The sequence below is a fragment of the Acinonyx jubatus genome, chromosome X, assembly GCF_027475565.1.
Source record: "Acinonyx jubatus isolate Ajub_Pintada_27869175 chromosome X, VMU_Ajub_asm_v1.0, whole genome shotgun sequence".
NCBI lineage: Eukaryota > Metazoa > Chordata > Mammalia > Carnivora > Felidae > Acinonyx > Acinonyx jubatus.
This window is the reverse complement of record NC_069389.1, coordinates 111,013,750-111,031,692: the sequence shown is the minus strand read 5'-3', so window position 1 is coordinate 111,031,692 and position 17,943 is coordinate 111,013,750. Positions and strand designations below refer to the sequence as shown.

Below are 17,943 nucleotides of genomic sequence, written 5' to 3'. Positions count from 1 at the left end.
GTACCTGATTAACTAGCTGTCATCTTGGAAAGCAGTGACCCAGGGAAGGGATATAAGAAAGGACAATTTTAATGAAGAATTAGGACAACCTGGATCCCAGAGTCTTATCTGGAAGAGCAGTTTCCTGAAGGGCCTCATAAGGACCGTGGGCATCTGGGCTGAGGTGCTGGCTTTACAGCATTGCCTAAAAGCCTGCCTGCACACACACACACACACACACACACACACACACACACACACACACACACCCTGTATTGGTTTGGTTCTTAAAAAAAAATTTTTTTTAATGTTTGTTTATTTTTGAGAGAGAGAGAGAGACAGAGCATGAGCAGGGGAGGGGCAGAGAGAGAGGGAGACGCAGAATCGGAGGCTGGCTCCAGGCTCCCAGCCATCAGCACAGAGCCCGACGCGGGGCTCGAACTCATCAACCGCAAGATCATGACCTGAGCCGAAGTCGGACGCTCAACCGACTGAGCCACCCAGGCGCCCCGGTTCTTCTTTTTTTTTTAATGTAGGTGACATAAATATTATATTAGCATCGGGTATACAACATAGTGATGTGACACTTACATACATTATAAAATGCTCACCACGGTAAGTGTGGTTACCATCAGCCACCATATCAAGTTATTACAATATTACTGACTCTTCCCTATGCTGTATTTTTCATCCCTATGACCTATTTATCTTGTAACTGGAAGTTTGTAGCTCTTAATTCCCTTCACCTATTTTACTCATCCCCCAACCCCCTGCCCTCTGGCAACTACCAGTTTGTTCTCTGTATCTATGAGTGTGTTTCTGTTTGTTTGTTTTGTTTTTTAGATTTCACTTTTGAGTGAAAGCATATGTATTTGTCTTCTCTGCTTAACATATTTCACTTAGCGTAATACCCGCTAGGTCCATCCATGTTGTCTCCAACGGAGCTATTTCATTCTTTTTTTTTTTTATGGCTGAGTAGTAATCCATTGTACGTATATGCGACATCTTCTCGCTGGGTGGCTTCCACGTCTTGGCATTGTACGTGATGCTGCAGTGAACATGGTGGTGCATATATTTTTTCATTTTTTGAGGAACCTCCATACTCTTTTCCACACCGGCTGCCCCAATTTGCATTCCCACCAACAGCGCACAAGGGTCCTTTTTCGCCATATTCTTGGGCCAACACTTGTTGTTTCTTGTGTTACTGATTTCAGCCATTCTGACAGGCATGAGGTGATACCGGATCATGGTTTTGATTTGCATTTCCCAGATGATGAGCGATCTTGAGTGTCTTTTCCTTCCGTGCGTGTTTGCCATCTGTATGTCTTCTTTGGAAAAATGTCTATTCAGGTCCTCTGCCCATCTTTTAATTGGATTATTTGCTTTGGTTTTGGTTCTTCTGACAGTGAAGAGGGGCACTGTTGCCTCCCTCAGTGATTCCGTTAAGTATATATTTTTTTCCAGACCAAAGGATACTAAGATTCGGACAGAGACAATAGGCGTGGGCATTTTAGTGGCAGGAATGCAGTGAGTAGAGAGGTTTTTCAAATATGCTTTCAATATATTCAAATAGCAACCAAATCCTAGTCGTCTCATTTGTTAGCTTAAAGCTTTGTTGTCATCATCATAAACTTATTTAATAACTGCCCACAGGCAAATCTCTGCTCTCCAAGCTCCCCCCTCCAAGCTCACTATGGCATACGTGCCAGTCGAATCTTCATTTTGATTGGTGTCTTTCCAAAGGGATTACTCCCACTAGACCCTGTGCTGACCGCAGTTGGAAATCGATCAACTCCCGTACACTTGAACATCACCGGTGGCCATACGTGCTGAACACAATCAGTGGGAAAGGGAAGACAACTGGTTTACAGGCATGAAATGAAAGCTCGTTCATGCCCATCAGAATATCTGCGTAGCACGTTTTATTTCTCCCAACCCACAGAAGGCGTCATGACCATACCAGTCATCAGTATTTCATGGAAAAGTACGTTCCTGGGGACCGGTTGCAATAGGAGATCAACTTGTTGCCAAGTGATTTAAAGTGTAGGGGCATAAAAATCCAAGGTTTCTTTGTAAGTTCTCTCGGCTGCGGGGAAGTCATCTGCCCTGCTAAGAAGTCGGCACTGAATGTCCGTTTAACCCAGTTTGAAGTCTGGCTTTGCCTGAGTTCGTTCCCCAACTTCCTCGCTCTTGCTCACCCTCCAAACCCACAGAGTTAGCTGTGCCTTTTTTTTTTTTAAGTGCCCCACAAGATCGCATTTGTATTTTAGTTATTTTATTTGCTTCTCTTTTCTCCTCCTCTTGGAGCCAGGGGCAGTAGAGTAGCTTTATGAAGTCAGAATGCACGGGCTCAGGTCGACTTAGTTCTATCACTTCCCACCTGAACGAACTCATTCATTAACCTCTCTTTGCCTCAGCGTCTTCATCTGCAGAATGGGGATGAGCTCAGAAGGCTGTTGTAAGCATTAAAGGAGCAAACCAGGATAAAGTGCTTAGGGCCTGGGATATAGTTAGTGCCCAATGCGTTAATTCAAGCTTTGCATCCTTTAGGGTATAGCTTGGTACATGGCAAATAATTCTCAGTAAGTTGTGACTAAGTGAATGAACAGTTTCGCCTAGAACAAATTCACTTAGCTTCTCCTGCCTCACATCTCTTTTTCTTTTTTTAATGTTTATTTTGAGAGAGAGAGAGAGAGAAAGAGAGAGACAGAGAGAGAGAGAGACAGAGAGAGAGAGAGACAGCAGAGGGGCAGTGAGACAGGGAGAGAGAGAATCCTGACGCCCGAGTTCCCGTGAGCTCATGACCTGAGCCAAAACCCCGAGTCCGGTGCTAAACTGACTGAGCCACCCAGGCGCCCCCTCACATCTCTTCTCTAAAATGAGATTCTTAACTGAGCATCAAGGTCGCTGTTAGGAAATCAGGTTCTAAAATTGCCACAGGTCTTCAGTGGTTGCAGGAGAAGCTATTAAACAATTTCCATCTGTTGATAATACTCCTAGCTATTTGTCGGAAGGGAAAAGCTTGGAGCAAATTAGTTAGAATGGATCCTGGAAAAACCCCGGATCTCAGAAGGATAGTCCTAGGCCTCAGACCATGGACCCGAATACACTGTGTGCAATATTTTTCTCTCTTTTGGCTGAACTCGGGCTTCCCGTAGCCGAAAGCAGGTGGCACGAAAAAGCTTACGCTGTGGACAGCCAGTGTTCCCAGTATGAAAAGAACTGGGAGAACTGGAATGCTTTACCTCCCTGCCTCTGCTGAGTAGTGGTGAAGATAGAGTCCACGAAGCATCCTGTGGGCCTCCGAGCACCCCCAAACCCCAGATGACCCGACTCAGACCAGGTCCTGGTGTTAACGTACCCCTGGGGCTGAGAAACCCAGAATGGTTTTGAGCAGTGATTGAGAATCGTTTCATTTAGTGAGAAAGGTGGTGATGTCTTCTTAAAATGTCACTCTAAGAAGTTATTGTTCAACATGGAGGAAGTATGCAAATGGCTGTGTAGAGATATCGTTTGTTTTACGATTCCTTTGTTCTAGAAAAAGGAAAAAAAAATCCCTGAGTTGAAAACTCATGCCATAGTCCCTCTTTTTCTGTTACCCAAGCCAAGAGATAGGCATAGCCAGGCACCACTGTCCAGAAACTCAAATTCCAGACCCAGTGCCAAGGAGGAAAATGTCGTATTTAAAGAGCTGGACTTGTACCCGTCAATTCTATCCTGAGTTTAAATACTGGCCACCTGTGGACACGCCAGGAAATCATAGAGCTCATGAGAAATCACGTAGTCTCATGAGACTTCACCTCCCTCATCTGTGAAAGGGCAATAGTGATAACACCTACCTTATAGGTTGTTACTAGGATTATAGAAAATCGTGTTACGGCATTTAAGTCGCTTGCCCAATTATAACCACAGTATGTATTGACTGTTGTCTCCATTTGAAACCCCGGTTTTGGCAAAAAAAAAAATGTATATATATATATATATATATATATATATATATATATGTATGAAAGCAGAGTGCAGAGTCTTGAAAACCACCCAGGATATCTGCAGGGTTCTCCGATGAATCACAGACCTGTCCTTCATCCCCTCCTTGGAATCTAGAGGATACCATTTCTTCTGAATTCAGCAGGTTCTCCTGCCCCGATCCTGCGAGGTGTCTGAAAAGGAATGTGTTAGGATTCTTAATTCTGAGAGAGCCATGAAGTAGTTTCCGAGACCTCTCTGCTCCTTTAAAACAGGGCAAACCTTGATAGGAAATTGGTGGAAACAGCTCCACTGGCAAATAGGAAATGGATCCAGAGTTCCTTATGGCTGATTGCGAATCCCGCCCCATATGCTAAGCAATAGCGAACATTAGATCATTTGCAAACACTGCATTCCCTTCTTCAAATCTTGGGTTTAGGTCACCTTCCCCCACAAATCCTACTTCCTGAAACAGCTTAGATCCAGAAAAATTACTGATTGCCTGCTTTGGCCTCAAATCCTCGCATCGTTTTTTCCCCTTAGCTTTGCGTTGAGCTTATTTCGTTCACCGGGCAAGAAATGAACCCAGTTTTACAGGTATTTTGCCTCTGAGTCCGACACGTTTTTTTACTCGGCCGTATATGTTTCATCGTCGACACACTTTGTGTACGTTTGTTAGCCACCAGTCAGCTCATACAATAGCAAGCGTTCCTTCAGAATCTTTGAATGTCATCAAAGAAAACTGAATAGAACTCAAGAGAAGCCGGTGCTTGTGTTAGCTCTAGATGTTCCCTCACCACTGAGGCAACTCATTTGGTTAAGAAGACATTTACTGTCATCTGCAAAGTATTCACCCCGCCTTGGGCCAGAGAAACTTCACAAAATGATTGTGACTGCCTTGACCCACAGGATCCGAGTTCACCCAGTAGGATCTTCCAAAGGCAAAGGCGCGCGCTAGCTCCCATGCCCCATCAGACAGGACCTCCAACTTTCTCAACACCGCTATCGCCGCCCCCTTTCCAAGTGAGTGCTTCTAGGTTGCAGGTCACGGGCGTGTTTACTAATCCTAGTAGTCTTAAGGACCGAATGAGAGCCTCGAGGGGAACCAACCCACAGACCCACTGAGGTAGATGAGGTTTCTGTTGTATTCATAAAGCTTCCATAGAAGAACCGGCACGCCGTTATGGTTTTGAACAGCCCTTACGGAAAAAAAATGTTTTCTCCTTGTACGAAACTTAAATCCCCACCTACGGAAGCTGAAGTTCATTTCCCCGTGTTCTCTTTTTATGATCAAGAGCGAACCCTCCACCCCGGAAGCCCATATTCCTCCCCAGGTTTTCTTGATTAAATGGCCAAGCAGGTAATCAGAGGCCTTGAACTCGATGTTGCAGCTGCTATGGCTAATTAAATGGCAAAGAGCTGAATTCGTAGATATGATTAATACCATCAGGGTGCTGTATGGTTTTTGATGTTCATAAATTATGACTGAACAATAAAATTTTTATATGGGTTATAGGATTTTTCCCTGACTTTTCCTTCTGAATGCAAATCAGAAGAGCCGATCCATTTCTTCAAAAAATTGGTTCTGGAGACCTTTGTTTCTGAAGCATAATTCCGCCAAATGATCTGACTAGGAGAGACTCTTTGCCAGCTAATAAATGTGTCAGGTTATGTTACAGAATACGGTAGTCACTCTTTCTGTCCCTGGTATTCCAGTGGGACATAGACAAGATTTCTCTAAGTTGCATTTTTCTTCCTGCTTGGAGTTAAGCGGCAAGAGCATTTGCTAATGGCTTTTCTCTAATCTCCTCATTTGTATTTCTAGCCAGTCGTTTCTCTGGGCTTTGGGACATAATTAGATGGCCACAAACGGTGGTATTGGCTGCCCAGTCTCTACAACACCCCCTCTGCTGTCCTACTCCGTTAACGGTGAGATGCCGGTATTGCTCATCCTCCTTTTCTCCCTTTGCACTCATCGTCAGTCTTTCACCCGGGAACGGGTCACGGAGAGGTTTTGAGGGACTGTTAGTGACGACGCAGAGCCAACTGGCAAGTGGCTCCCATGATGTTTACCTTCACGAAGGACGGGTGTTTGAAATCTCTCATTTTCGGAGTTTCAGAAAGACGGCCAATTCCTTCCTGCGCAGAAGGTACTGAGGCTGCTCCTGATATAGGCTGTCTGAATTCTCTCATTTTTACTCATCACAGTCACATCTGTTTGGGTTTCTGTGTCTCTCCTGGAGATGCCTCTTGAGAGCAGATGCCCTCAGCTGCTTTACAGCTCATCTGAGGCCTGCCAAAAGAGATCGGCAGAGAAGGATCAGCATCCTATGCTCTGATAACTCGCATAACTCTCCCTGAGAGGAACGCTAAAACCTGGTTCCCTTTAATATGGTCTAAAGGATGACTTTAAGGATGGGCAAACTGTAGCCTCAGCAGGACAAGTGACACATCCAGAGTCACACAGCCCATTCGTGGCGGAGGCAGGATTCAAACTCAGGCCTCCTGTCATCCAGGCTAGAACTTTTTGTGAGTTGAGCTCGAGAAAGGAGCGAAGGATGCTTTTTCTTCCTCGAACATGATCAAGGAGCGAGCTGGGTGGACAGCACAATGGTAAGAGGAGGTCTGGGAGGAGCAAAGGCGAGCGATATTGGGCAATTGGGAGCCCTGGGGTTCAGCCGGGGACAGCGTGAACAGGTAGGAACAAAGGAAGACAGGAGAAAAAGGCACTGTGGAAATAGGTGTCAAAGGAAAGCCCTTCATTCTTCTACTCAGATGCCATCCTGCTGGTGGGGTGGCAGTAAGACTGAAAGGAAAGGCAAAATAGCTTCTCTCGGCCTTGGGGGTGGGGGTGGGGGTGGGGTCTTGGCACGGTTCTCCTTGGAGAAGTTGAGGCTTCTACTCACACTCATCTTGGAGTTCAGAAGCATCTGAGAAATACACAAGAGCTAGGAAAGGCTGAAAATATCTGCTTGATTAACGGCTAAGCTGATTGCATAGTGATTTGGATCCAAAGTCAAAATGGCTTTCCTTCACTTTTCCCCTGGATGATTTCCCCCCCACCCGGTCCGGGGCCTCTGTGAGTTAAGGGAAGGGACAGGAGACTTCTTATGATCTATAGGCAGTCAGATCACAGAGAGTGAGAGGCCCAGGTGCTCAGCGGAAGGTAAAAGCAGGCCGAGAGGGAGTAGGAACCCCTTACCAGTCCCATTCCACACCCCAAATATTTGGCCCTGGCCAGATCTTCTTCTGAGGCCTCTTTTGGTGAGGTTATTTCCCTTCGGGGTAGCTAGAATTTGAATCCCATACATTCTGGGCTAGGAATCCTCTTCCTACCCTTAAGAATCAATGTAAATCAGTCACTCATCAATTATTTTCAACAAACGGTTTATTGAGCACCAACTATGTGACAGGCACCGTGCCAGGAGATGGGAATATACTGATGGCCAAGACCCAGTCCCGATTTTCGAGGCGTTCCAAGTCCAATGGGAGCCGAGCAGGGTCCCCCCACCCTGACACGCATTAATGTCTGTGTGTCGATTACCCTGCAGGGAATTTCAGCCCATTTGGCAGGACGATCCTGGGACCCTCCACCTCAGTGCCTGCAGCCTTCACCCCAGCCTACCTGTGTAGACACAGAACAGCGCTTCTCACAGGGCAACAGACACTTCAAGACTGGGGAGGAGCGGAAGCCCCTGGCGGGGGGGGGGGGGGGGGGGGGGAGGGGGGTAGTGAAATCTGCCAAAGGCTCAGGTGATCCAGCTCTGATGGGCTAACAAGCCCGACAGAGTCTCCTGGCTGGGATCTCAGGCAAGAAAGAAGGACCGGGATCTGGGCATTTGGTTTTGCATCATATCCCGAAAAGATCTGGAAAGCAGGGAGGAAGAGAGGTCCAGCCAAGAATGTAGCGGCAGCGTTCCCCAATACCGCTCACTGTACCCGACCCAAGCTCTCCGCTGGGATCCCGAACCCAAAGGAACGATTTGGGGGCGGAAGAAAAGCGGGGCTCGGACCGCACAAATTGGCCTGAAATTGAAAAGTCAGCAAAAACCACTGGGTGGCAGCGTGGCGTGCGGGCGCAGCTCTGCAGTGCCCGCTGCTGCCGGTGCTGCCGCGGCCGCCGCCGCGAGGGCTGAACCCGTCTGCGAGCCCTGGCCTCTCTCCCGAAGGGCTACAAGTGTCGCCAGGCGAAACGCCTCGGCGGGGGAGTGTGTTTGGGGGAGGGGGCTGCTGGGAGTCGCAGACCCGGGCGGGGGGGCGGGGGGCGGCGAACTTCCCACGGGCTCCAGCCCGGGGCAGCGTGGCCGGCTCAGAGTCCGGCACTACGGCAACGGTCCCTCCCCCGCCCGGCCCCCCGCGTCTCCAGGCCAGACCCCCCTCCCCGCTCTCCCTCCCCCCCCCCGCACCCGCTCTTCCAGCCCCACCGCCTCCTCCCGGCGCCCCCTCCGCCACCGCCTCCTCCCGAGGCTCGGGAAGAGGAGGGCAGGAGGCTCCGGGAGGTGGGGCGGCGCCAGAGCCCCTACAGGTGTTAGCGCGCGGCCCGCCGGGGCCTCGGGGGGCGGGGCGGCCGGGCGCCGGCGGGCTGGGCTCCGGGAGGGAGGGGCCGCCGGGGGAGGGGGCCTCGGGGAGGCCGCGGCGCTCTTCCGGAGGGTGCCGGCGGCGACCGGAATCCTATGCAGAGACTGTGCCGCGCCCAGAGCAGCAGCAGCAGCCGCCGCCGCCGCCAACGCCGCCGCCGCCGAGATGCGAGGCCGTTACCTGTTTGATCCCCGTCGGCCAGCTGGCACGGGCCAACTTTTCCCGGTGGCCAGGCCCCGAAGTTGCAAGGACTAGTCGGAGGCTCGGAGGGGCCAGGGCGAGGGCGCGCTCCCCCCGCGCGCTTCCTCCTTCCCCCCCCTCCCGCCGCCCGCGCTCGCGGCCTCTCTCCCGCCCGCGCCGCTCCCTCCGCCCGCCTCCCCGCTCCGGCCCCCTCCGCGCGGCACAGGGCGGGGGGTGCCGCGAAACTCCGACCCGAGCCGCTTGGACTCGCACAGTGTCCTCGGGGCGCAGGGGCCGAGCGCACGCAGCCGCGCCGCGCCGCCTCCGCCGCCAGTCTCTCGCCGCGATCCCGGCCCGGGGCCGTGGCGTCGGCTCGGACCCAGGCAGCCCGCAGCCCGCGCGGGAGCCGGCCCACCGCCCGAGGAGCCCGGACGGCATGCTGAGCCCCCTCCTCGGCTGACGGCCGAGCGCGGAGAAGCCCGGGCGAGCGCCGGCCGGGGAGACGAGGGCGGCCGCGGCGCCAGACCGAGCGGGGCGCGCCGCGGAGGAGCGGGAGGCGGAGGCGCAGGCGAAGCCGGAGAGGGGCCGCCAAAGAAGTGGTGGTGGTGGGCGTCGTGGCCATGGCGGCGGCTATCGCCAGCTCGCTGATCCGTCAGAAGAGACAAGCCCGCGAGCGCGAGAAATCCAACGCCTGCAAGTGTGTCAGCAGCCCCAGCAAAGGCAAGACCAGCTGCGACAAAAACAAGTTAAACGTCTTTTCCCGGGTCAAACTCTTCGGCTCCAAGAAGAGGCGCAGAAGGAGACCAGGTTGGAAGGGGCGCTTGGCCGGCTTTGGGTTTTGGTTTTTTTTTTTCTCCCCCACCCCCATACTGAACGAGCGTGGAGGGGGCTGGAGGGCGTGTGTGGAAGCGTAGGTGAGTTTGTCGGGGGCCCATCTGGTGCGGATGTGGCCACCTAGCCGGTGTGCGTGCGTGGGAAGCGATTGCTTTCTCGCCGCCTTCGTAGCGGTAACTGGCTTGCTGCATTGCAACTGCCGTGGGACAGGCGCAGAGCCCGGGGCCGTCGCCGGCCCCGGGGGGGGGGGGCGCCCGCGGCTTCAGACGTGCCACATGGGTGCATGCCCCGGGGGCTCTGCGGGCGTCACCCAGACGTGGCTGCCGTGTGTGTGGCGTGGAAATTGCGGGCGCCGAGCCGGGCGGACACCGCTGCCCGCCCTAGTGAGCCCGGGGAAACCCTCCTTGGCCTTTACCCCTGCAACTCTGACCCTTCCCCTCCGAGCTTCCACCCCCCCCCCCCCTCCAGGACCGTGGGCTTCGGCGAGCGATCCAGGCGTTCCGTTTCTTTGCTCGCTTTCGAGCTCCTCGGCCCAGACTTGACTTGTGGTGCACCTTTGAAATATTTGCTGGGGAAGGGGGGAGTGGATTCCTAGAACCTTGTGGCAGAGAGCTTGGTGATCTGGCTAGACTAGTGAGACTGGTTACTCGCGACCAAAATGCAGGGTTGACGAGCGCATTTAAACTCCTAGCCAGATCGTAGGTCCTTTGGAACCTATTCCGTGAGAGAAGAGGAGCGCGATATTCCGGTGCCCGGGGCGGAGGGGGGGGAATTCACACAGCTCTAAGTGTCAGGTTGCGTCAAGGTAGCCCTTCAGGCGAGCATGCAGCGAGCGTATTTGGCCAATCTTCACCAAATGAATCCTTTACGCTCTTTTCTTACTTTTAACGAGACAAATAATACAGAATTTCAGACTTAGTCATCAGTTTGTTCTTTCTCTGTTTATGTGTTCCGCACGCTATGGGATGGAAACGCAGACATCCATTTTCTGTTTGCTCGAAGTTTTTAAGGCATTGGCTGTGCATTGGGCTTGTTTTCGAAAGGCGGAAGCGGTTGCAGAGCATGATTATGTGGCCTGAATCATCACACACACAATGTTTCAGTGCAGGGGACTGTGTTCAGTCAAAGCAAATTTGGGATAGCAGGGTTGTTCTTGGTGAATTAGGTGCTTCTTTAATCTGCGGTGATTCGTAACTGAAAATCAGTTCCATTGAGAAACCCGTGTGGTTAGATGATCATATTTCTGGTATTAAATGTGAAGATAAGTATAAACTCATTTTCTTTCCTCCCCACCAACAAAAACCCTGCCCTTTTTGCACCCACTTTCCCTAAGCATAACTAACATGATAGGGTATGATAATAATGGTTGGGTTTTTTCCCTCCCCCCCCCCCCTTTTCTTGTATCACAGCTGGGTTTTCCAGGTTATTTGTGCCTTTTCAACATTCTCAGAACGGAGGGGACTCCATTCCCTCCGTCTTCGAATAGCGATGATTCTGAGGGAAGTCTTTTTGTTAGCGTGGTTCCTGGTCCCTGGTGGGCAAACCACTCTAACTTACCTTCGTATTTCTCCTTTTCCTTCCACGTGAAAAGGGGCACGTTGTGAAAAGGCAGAGCCTGCCGTTTGCCAACCCATCCCGAACGCTCCATGAGCTAGAGTACCGCTCTGGAAGCCGGGGCACACGCTGCTGTCAGAAACCAGCCGCCGTCAGAAGCTGTAGGGCTTGGCCGAGTCACGAGGTAGAAAGCAGTCGTTTCTCTGGTTTGGACATTCCCTCAGAAACTTGGGGGTTTGCTCAGCGCGTTTTCTTTCCGAGGACTCTTTAAAGTTGTAGCGTGATCCTTGACAGCAACGTCTGCGAATGAAATCAGAATCTCGGATCCCGAGTCTCTCCCGCCGCCTGTGCACGACTTAGCGATTGATGCAAATTCCCATTCTCTTTGCAGAGCCTCAGCTTAAGGGTATAGTCACCAAACTCTACAGCCGACAAGGTTACCACTTGCAGCTGCAGGCAGATGGAACCATCGACGGCACGAAAGACGAGGACAGCACTTACAGTAAGTGACTGCGAAATAAATAGTAGATCCCCAGCCCGTTGCTGACATGGCGCGTTTGCGTTTCCTTCATTTATTTATTTGTTAACGAACGACCCTTGCTAAATTCCGACCCGAGGGCAGAAAGGCTGCCAGCCCCGTACTCGTGTTTATGCGGGTCAACCTGAAGCCAGTTGAACGTGAAAACTGTCTAAAGTAGCGAACTGCAGCAAATGATGTGGACACCGTCTGGAGAACAATCCAAATGTCATCTCCATGGTAATCTGGATAGATTTATGGCTGGCCTTTGGATTTTTATTACTTTTTTCCCCCACAGAAAATTTACTCACCCACACACCCGATCCCGAAATAGCACGTTATCTCTACTCTTAAGAACCGGTCTCATCCCAAGAGAGAGGAGTGGTTTCGTGTCTAATTGGGATTTTAACAGTTGAGATACCTCCACAGGTGGGGAGAGGGATTTCTTGTAGAGTTTTATTTTTTTTTTTTTACCGTGCTCTGAAGGCCACGCTGGGACCATAATGGCGAACCTTAACCAAAAGGGAGCACGTCGAAACTAAAGTCAGTTCTGTTATTTCTGATGATTGAAGTAAGGTGAGTCTAAGCCGTGACATAACCTTTTGATGACGTGTGCTTTATTTATTTGAAATAAGAGAAACAGACTCACAAATAGGGAAGCCCTCTCTTCACTTCACTTGCATGCTGCAGACTTTTGCAGACCCAATGAAATATTCCGTGAGGCTGAAACACCTACTTCTCACAATTCGTTCTCTTGTTTTCCCTCATTTCTGTTGCATTTCCCTCAGGCTTTGGTAACTTCCCAGAAACATCCCCATCGTCGGCTCAGAAAGCAGCCAAGGAAAGCCGATCAGAGTGGTAACAAGTCCTCAGCGGCATTTTTAGAGATGTTTGGCTGTAGACAGCAAGGCCATAGACAGGGGTCCCAATGTAAAATGTCAAGACAGTTTCTCACCTTTTAAGAATGCTCCCCGGGCTGATGGCCAAGCTATGACCTCAAGAGGAAGTCACCTTTAATTACCCTTGAAGAAAGCCCTGGTGATACCTAGGATGAAAAACATCCACACTAAATGGTTCTCACTGTTCTTGCAAAATGCTGTGTTACCGCTGTTCTACAGTGAGTATCCTAGACGATCTTTTGTGCCTACTCTTCTGCTTGAAAAAATGAGTCAAGTGTAACTAGAAGGTTTTACCGTAATCATATACAGAATACAGACGTTCGTACGCAGGGATCAGTAGTAAAACATTCCCGTAAGTTTTATGTAGAATCAGCTCTTAGGGAAGGAATCGGGAGGGTGTGCATTGGTCTGGTTTTCAAAGCGCCTCGGCAGAATAGATCCTTTGGGCATTATGGAAAGGAAGTTATGATTAGCTGCTAATGAGCCCCACCCCATCAAGTTTTCCCCCTTCTACTTCTGACCTTTTCTCCAGGTTACAATCGGAGAAAAAGTGATTTGGGAGCTAGCGTTCACACGTGTCGCTTGAAAAGGAAAAATTAGTTCGTTTGTTGTGTTTTGTAAACAGCAGTATGTCAAACGTGTCAAGATCATACGGTATGTGGCCATTTTAAGAAACGTATAGACACATATACATACACACGTATATTCATATACCTTCGTACACATACATTATCTACCTACACACAGGCTTTAAATCATGGAGTAGGTTTTACTCGTCAATTCCTACGTGTTCACAGCTCCTGCCTTCAGTTGTCTTATGCCTCTGATACGAATGGCATTTCTGTGTGCTAATGATATTGTAAGACCTTGAAAGACTGTGGGCCTGATAACCAGAATCTGTGTTTAGGCAGAATGTAGTAATGAGAGGTAGGTCAAATGGTAGTGGTAAGTATTACCACAGCATGAAGCCTACAAGTGGAAAGCATCTCAGAAGAGATTCCAAGTCTGTGGGGCTTGACCCTACCCCGGATGCCAAGTGTGACCAGAAGCCGGGGGGACTAGGTCCTCTTCCCAATTGAGGATATTGGAGGGCACAAGTCATCATGAAACAGGAATGTTTCGTGATTGAAATGATTATTAAAATGATCATTGTTAGAGTGCAAGTCCAACCATATACATTTGTTCTTTTTTTTCCCCTAAAGCCAAGCAGTTTTCTTGGCATTCATTAGTTATTTTAAATGAGTAGAACAAGACTACAGTTGGTTTCTTATTCACCTGTAACTCCTTTGTTTATATAGTATTTCCTTAATGTGTATTCCTGGAATTGCGTTTGTATTTTTCTTATTTTTTAGCACCTCTCATCATTTTTTCACATTTAGTTCAAATCGATTTTACGACCTTTTAATCCTGATGTGGTAAACAAAAGCATGATAAAACGAATTAGTTCACATTTACCCAGATATATCGATGCCTAAAAACATGTGTTTGGTATAATACATTTAAGCTGACCTTAGATTTATTGCAGTGGTAAATGTCAGTTCAATAAAATCTCATCATGAGCATATCAGCCATTGTAAATTATGTATTTCCCCCTGAAAAGGAAAAGATGATAGACATTTCATGGCAGGAGTTTTATTATCTGCCTTGGGTGCAATGAGGGCTATTTTAAAAGAATAGGCAACTTTCCCTTTAAATGTCCGGGAGTGTTCCCAGTTCAAGGTGTCGGGTCTTCCCAATCTACATTAAGATGTACTTTGATTAATTGCCCGCTTTGAGAAGTTGACCTTAGCCCAACTAATGAAGAAGGATGACCTCAGTGTCCTATTCAGTAAACATTAAGTGCCAACTTGTGCACATCTCTGAGAAAATGGTCCCTTCAAGGTAGAAGGAGTTTGTTTTTATGTAGACACAGCAGAGAACAAACAAGAAACAAAAGCCTCATTATTTGTTAAAAGTTTATTCAAGGGCGCCTGGGTGGCCCGGTCAGTTAAGTATCCGACTCTTGATTTCAGCTCAGGTCATGATCTTGCGGGTTCATAGGATGGAGCCCCACGTCCAGCTCTGTGCTGACAGCAAGGAACCTGCTTGGGATTCTCTCTCTCCCCCTCTGTGTCTGCCCCTTCCCTGATAGCACTCTCTCTTCCTGTCTCTCAAAGTAAATAAACTTTAAAAGAAAAAAAAGCTTATTCAAAACTTTGATGGAAATGGAAGACGAGATTTTAGGTACTTAATGAATGTGTTTTAGATACACAAATGAAATCAGTCATTTTCTTCTTCTATTTAGAATATTTTCATCCTAATTGAAGTAATCTCTTCTGTCCATGAGAAAGTACTCCAGATTTAGAGAAACACAGGCCCATAGGAAAATAGTGATCCTGCCCAAGCTTACCCTTGATATAATTTCTTTGCATTAAAAAAAATTTTTTTTAATGTTTATTTTTGAAAGAGAGAGAGAGCAAGGGGGGGGGAGGAGAAGAGAGAGAGGGAGACACAGAATGGGAAGCAGGCTAAGCTCTGAGTTGTCAGCACAGAGCCTGAGGTGGGGCTTGAACCCGTGAACCGTGAGATCATGACCTGCGTCGAAGTCGGACGCTCGACTGACTGAGCCACCCAGGCACCCCTCTTTGCATTTTTATTTGGAAAGGCTGACAACCCTTTAGACTTTCAGCCAACCCAGTTTGTTATCTATCATGAATGTCTAAAGAAAAGACCGGACTAGTTAGACGAGCCGCTGTCTGCTGCTGCTTTCTTCAATATTTGTGTTTTAGAGTGCTGAGTTTTTATTTTGAATCGGGTTTCATAGAAATTTATGGTACATAGTGAAAAATTCATGTTCTACTATATTGTTAATACCATTATTCAAGAATAGATAATCCTGGGCATGGATTGCTGATGGTCTTTGCTACTCTTCTACTTACTGCTCTCTGATGTTTGGAATTTAAGCATTTTCTTGCTCATTAAAACCCACACCAGCGAGTAGTTGAGGCACATGGTGAAAAGCAAATCGTTTTCGCTTTTTTTTTTTTTTGCTTGTTATAAGCTGCATTAAGAGAACTAAAGAGGTTCCAAATATTGTAAACAATGAAGTTCCAGAAAGAATCCTGAATTTCATCTGTCATTCCCTGTCCCCTATTAGCATGACTAAGCTACGATTCAGACCCAGGCTGGTATTCCATTTGTCTGATAGTACGTAGTGGTATGGCTTTTATACCAAACCCATATGGAAGTTTGTGTTTGGTTTTTTAGAACTCAGAATCTTCCAACTATGAACTTCCACAAAATGGGAATGTGATGATCTCTCACATTCCAAAAATACAGCGTTGTCACGTTTTCACCATACACATTGCTGTCAGTCCACAAATGTGTGTTGGGCACCTGCTGTGAGCGAGGCATCATCAACAGAAGGAGATATATACATGACATACTCAAAGGTATCAGACTTCTTTCCTATGCATTGCACTGTCAAAGATAGCTTGAGATCCTGGCTTGCAATCTGTGCAATGACTTTCCTTTACCTCACATAACAGAAGGGCACAGCTTTTAATATGATGAGCATTGAATGGGATGCCATCGGTAGCATGTAGTAGGAGCACTTGGATTTTGAACCGTACGATGTCCTGCTCCTCTTTGCTAACACCCTGATTTTAAGGGAAATATACGTTGTAGGCTCCCCAAGGAATATTTAGTTCTTCATTAATGTTTCTCATCTATATTACCCCACCTATAGACGTATATATAACATATATATATGTTATTCACTCACACACACACACACACACACACACACTTAACATACATCAAGGTAAGAGGTCTCAGAAAGTCCGCTCTTACCCATGTGGGGACTCTTTTACACTCTTGTTCAGAGAGATGATAGCAGACTGATCCATCATCCTCCATGAACTTACACACCAAGGCAAAAATCATCAACGTTGGTCTAGGACTCTTGAGAGAAAGGTGCACAGGCTGGCTTCAAAAGATGTGTGTGGCAGGCACTACGTTTTAAAAATGTACTGTTTTATTTTTATTCACGGCGTAGGAGGGAGCAGACAGCTGGTAGGGGGAGGACGCCCACCGGTTTTCTCCAGTGAGTGGTGTGTAATTGTGGGGAGAGCATGGGTGTAAGTTTCACGCACTCAAACCTTCAAATGGAGAAACGGAGGCCTCTTTGGTACCAGCGGGCTGCCGCCTTACAACTATTTTGCTAAATAAACAAACAAACCTCTCGACTTCATTGTTTGTATTCCTTTCACCTTTGCTCCTAGAGACGAAAAGCTGGGCATACCCACCACCCTCCTCAATGCTGTCTTGGAACATGTTGGTTCTTTAAGAAATACTACTCTGGGAACCTAAGACTACAAAATGCCTTTTTTTTTTTTCTTCCAAGGCCTGGATTCATTTTGGGGTTGTTCCATTGGAAATAATACAGATAATTTAGATGAGGGAGTTGCACTGGTATCTTTTCTAAGATTCTAGGAATCTCTCCCCAACTGGTAGATCATAACCATGTCTGTGAATTTCAGCAGTCGTCTAGGGGAGCGGTTTAAAATAGTTCGTTGAGGATAGAGCTCTTTAGTGTATAGACCGATTCCTGGAAGCGTATCGCTTCAAAAGCATCAGGATTCCCTACTTCCAACACTATACAAACCATAGAATTGTCTTCCAGTTTCCCCAGGGTGTTTGAGAATATGTAGCTATGGTCCCAGTTGTGTGACTGCCACCAGAAATCAAGGGTAGAATACTAAAGGCCCTATCTGTGGGTAAATGTATATGTCTGTCTATTTTTACCAAGCACCCGTTACTGTTAGAGGGCCAGACCTGCTGGAAACCTTGAAAAGCTATGGAATTCCGAATGATGACCTTGTTTTCACATTCTTTGTTTATTTCAGCTCTGTTTAACCTCATCCCTGTGGGTCTTCGAGTGGTGGCTATTCAAGGAGTTCAAACTAAGCTGTATTTGGCAATGAACAGCGAGGGATACCTGTACACCTCGGTAGGACTTTCACTGTGTTCATGTTTGGACTATTCTGGTTTTCATCTGATGTGAACTAAAATATGCTACATATGTGTAACCGTTGCAGATTTCTGGGATATGAGGAAGAATGTTCTTGATGGAAATGTCTCCTTTGAAAGGACAGATGAACTTCCTGTGAAAATTCTGTCTATTGCTAGTTAACTATTTGCAGCTAACAATGTTGGGTTAACATCAGAGATCCACGAAACATTTTCGCACATGATGACGCCTGAGTTATTATTTTATGTGGCGTATAATAGAACGCTCTGGCTGGCTGTCTTGCATTGCACCTGCGGGGAGCAAAGCCATTTCTGTAAGTCAGTTCAACATCTATTGATCCAGCTTTACCCTAAAGAACTCAAGGCGAGCTCTTCCTCCAGTTAACTCTAGGACATACAGGACAGTTCTGGAAGTTGCTCTCTTAT

The 17,943-nt window shown here is 48.0% G+C and overlaps 1 protein-coding gene and 1 long non-coding RNA gene across 6 annotated transcripts in view; one reads left to right on the top strand and one right to left on the bottom strand.

The window, feature by feature from the left end:
- The window catches only part of FGF13 (fibroblast growth factor 13), a 442,307-nt gene that overhangs the window by 367,872 nt on the left and 56,492 nt on the right, over nucleotides 1–17,943 (top strand). For 3 of the 5 annotated variants that reach the window (XM_053201748.1, XM_053201749.1, XM_053201747.1), the window contains 2 exons: nucleotides 11,483–11,593; nucleotides 17,394–17,497. In XM_053201748.1, coding sequence (XP_053057723.1) covers nucleotides 11,483–11,593; nucleotides 17,394–17,497 — 215 coding nt within the window. Of the gene's footprint in view, nucleotides 1–8,572; nucleotides 9,511–9,802; nucleotides 9,921–11,482; nucleotides 11,594–17,393; nucleotides 17,498–17,943 lie in introns of those variants that run through there. The other 2 variants (XM_027054742.2, XM_027054743.2) reach the window with 2 other exon arrangements.
- LOC128311461 (uncharacterized) lies at nucleotides 4,054–8,817 on the bottom strand. Its single transcript, XR_008289875.1, has 3 exons — nucleotides 8,704–8,817; nucleotides 6,019–6,238; nucleotides 4,054–4,139 (listed from the first exon to the last, which is right to left on the bottom strand). It is a non-coding gene; the product is annotated as an uncharacterized LOC128311461 (long non-coding RNA).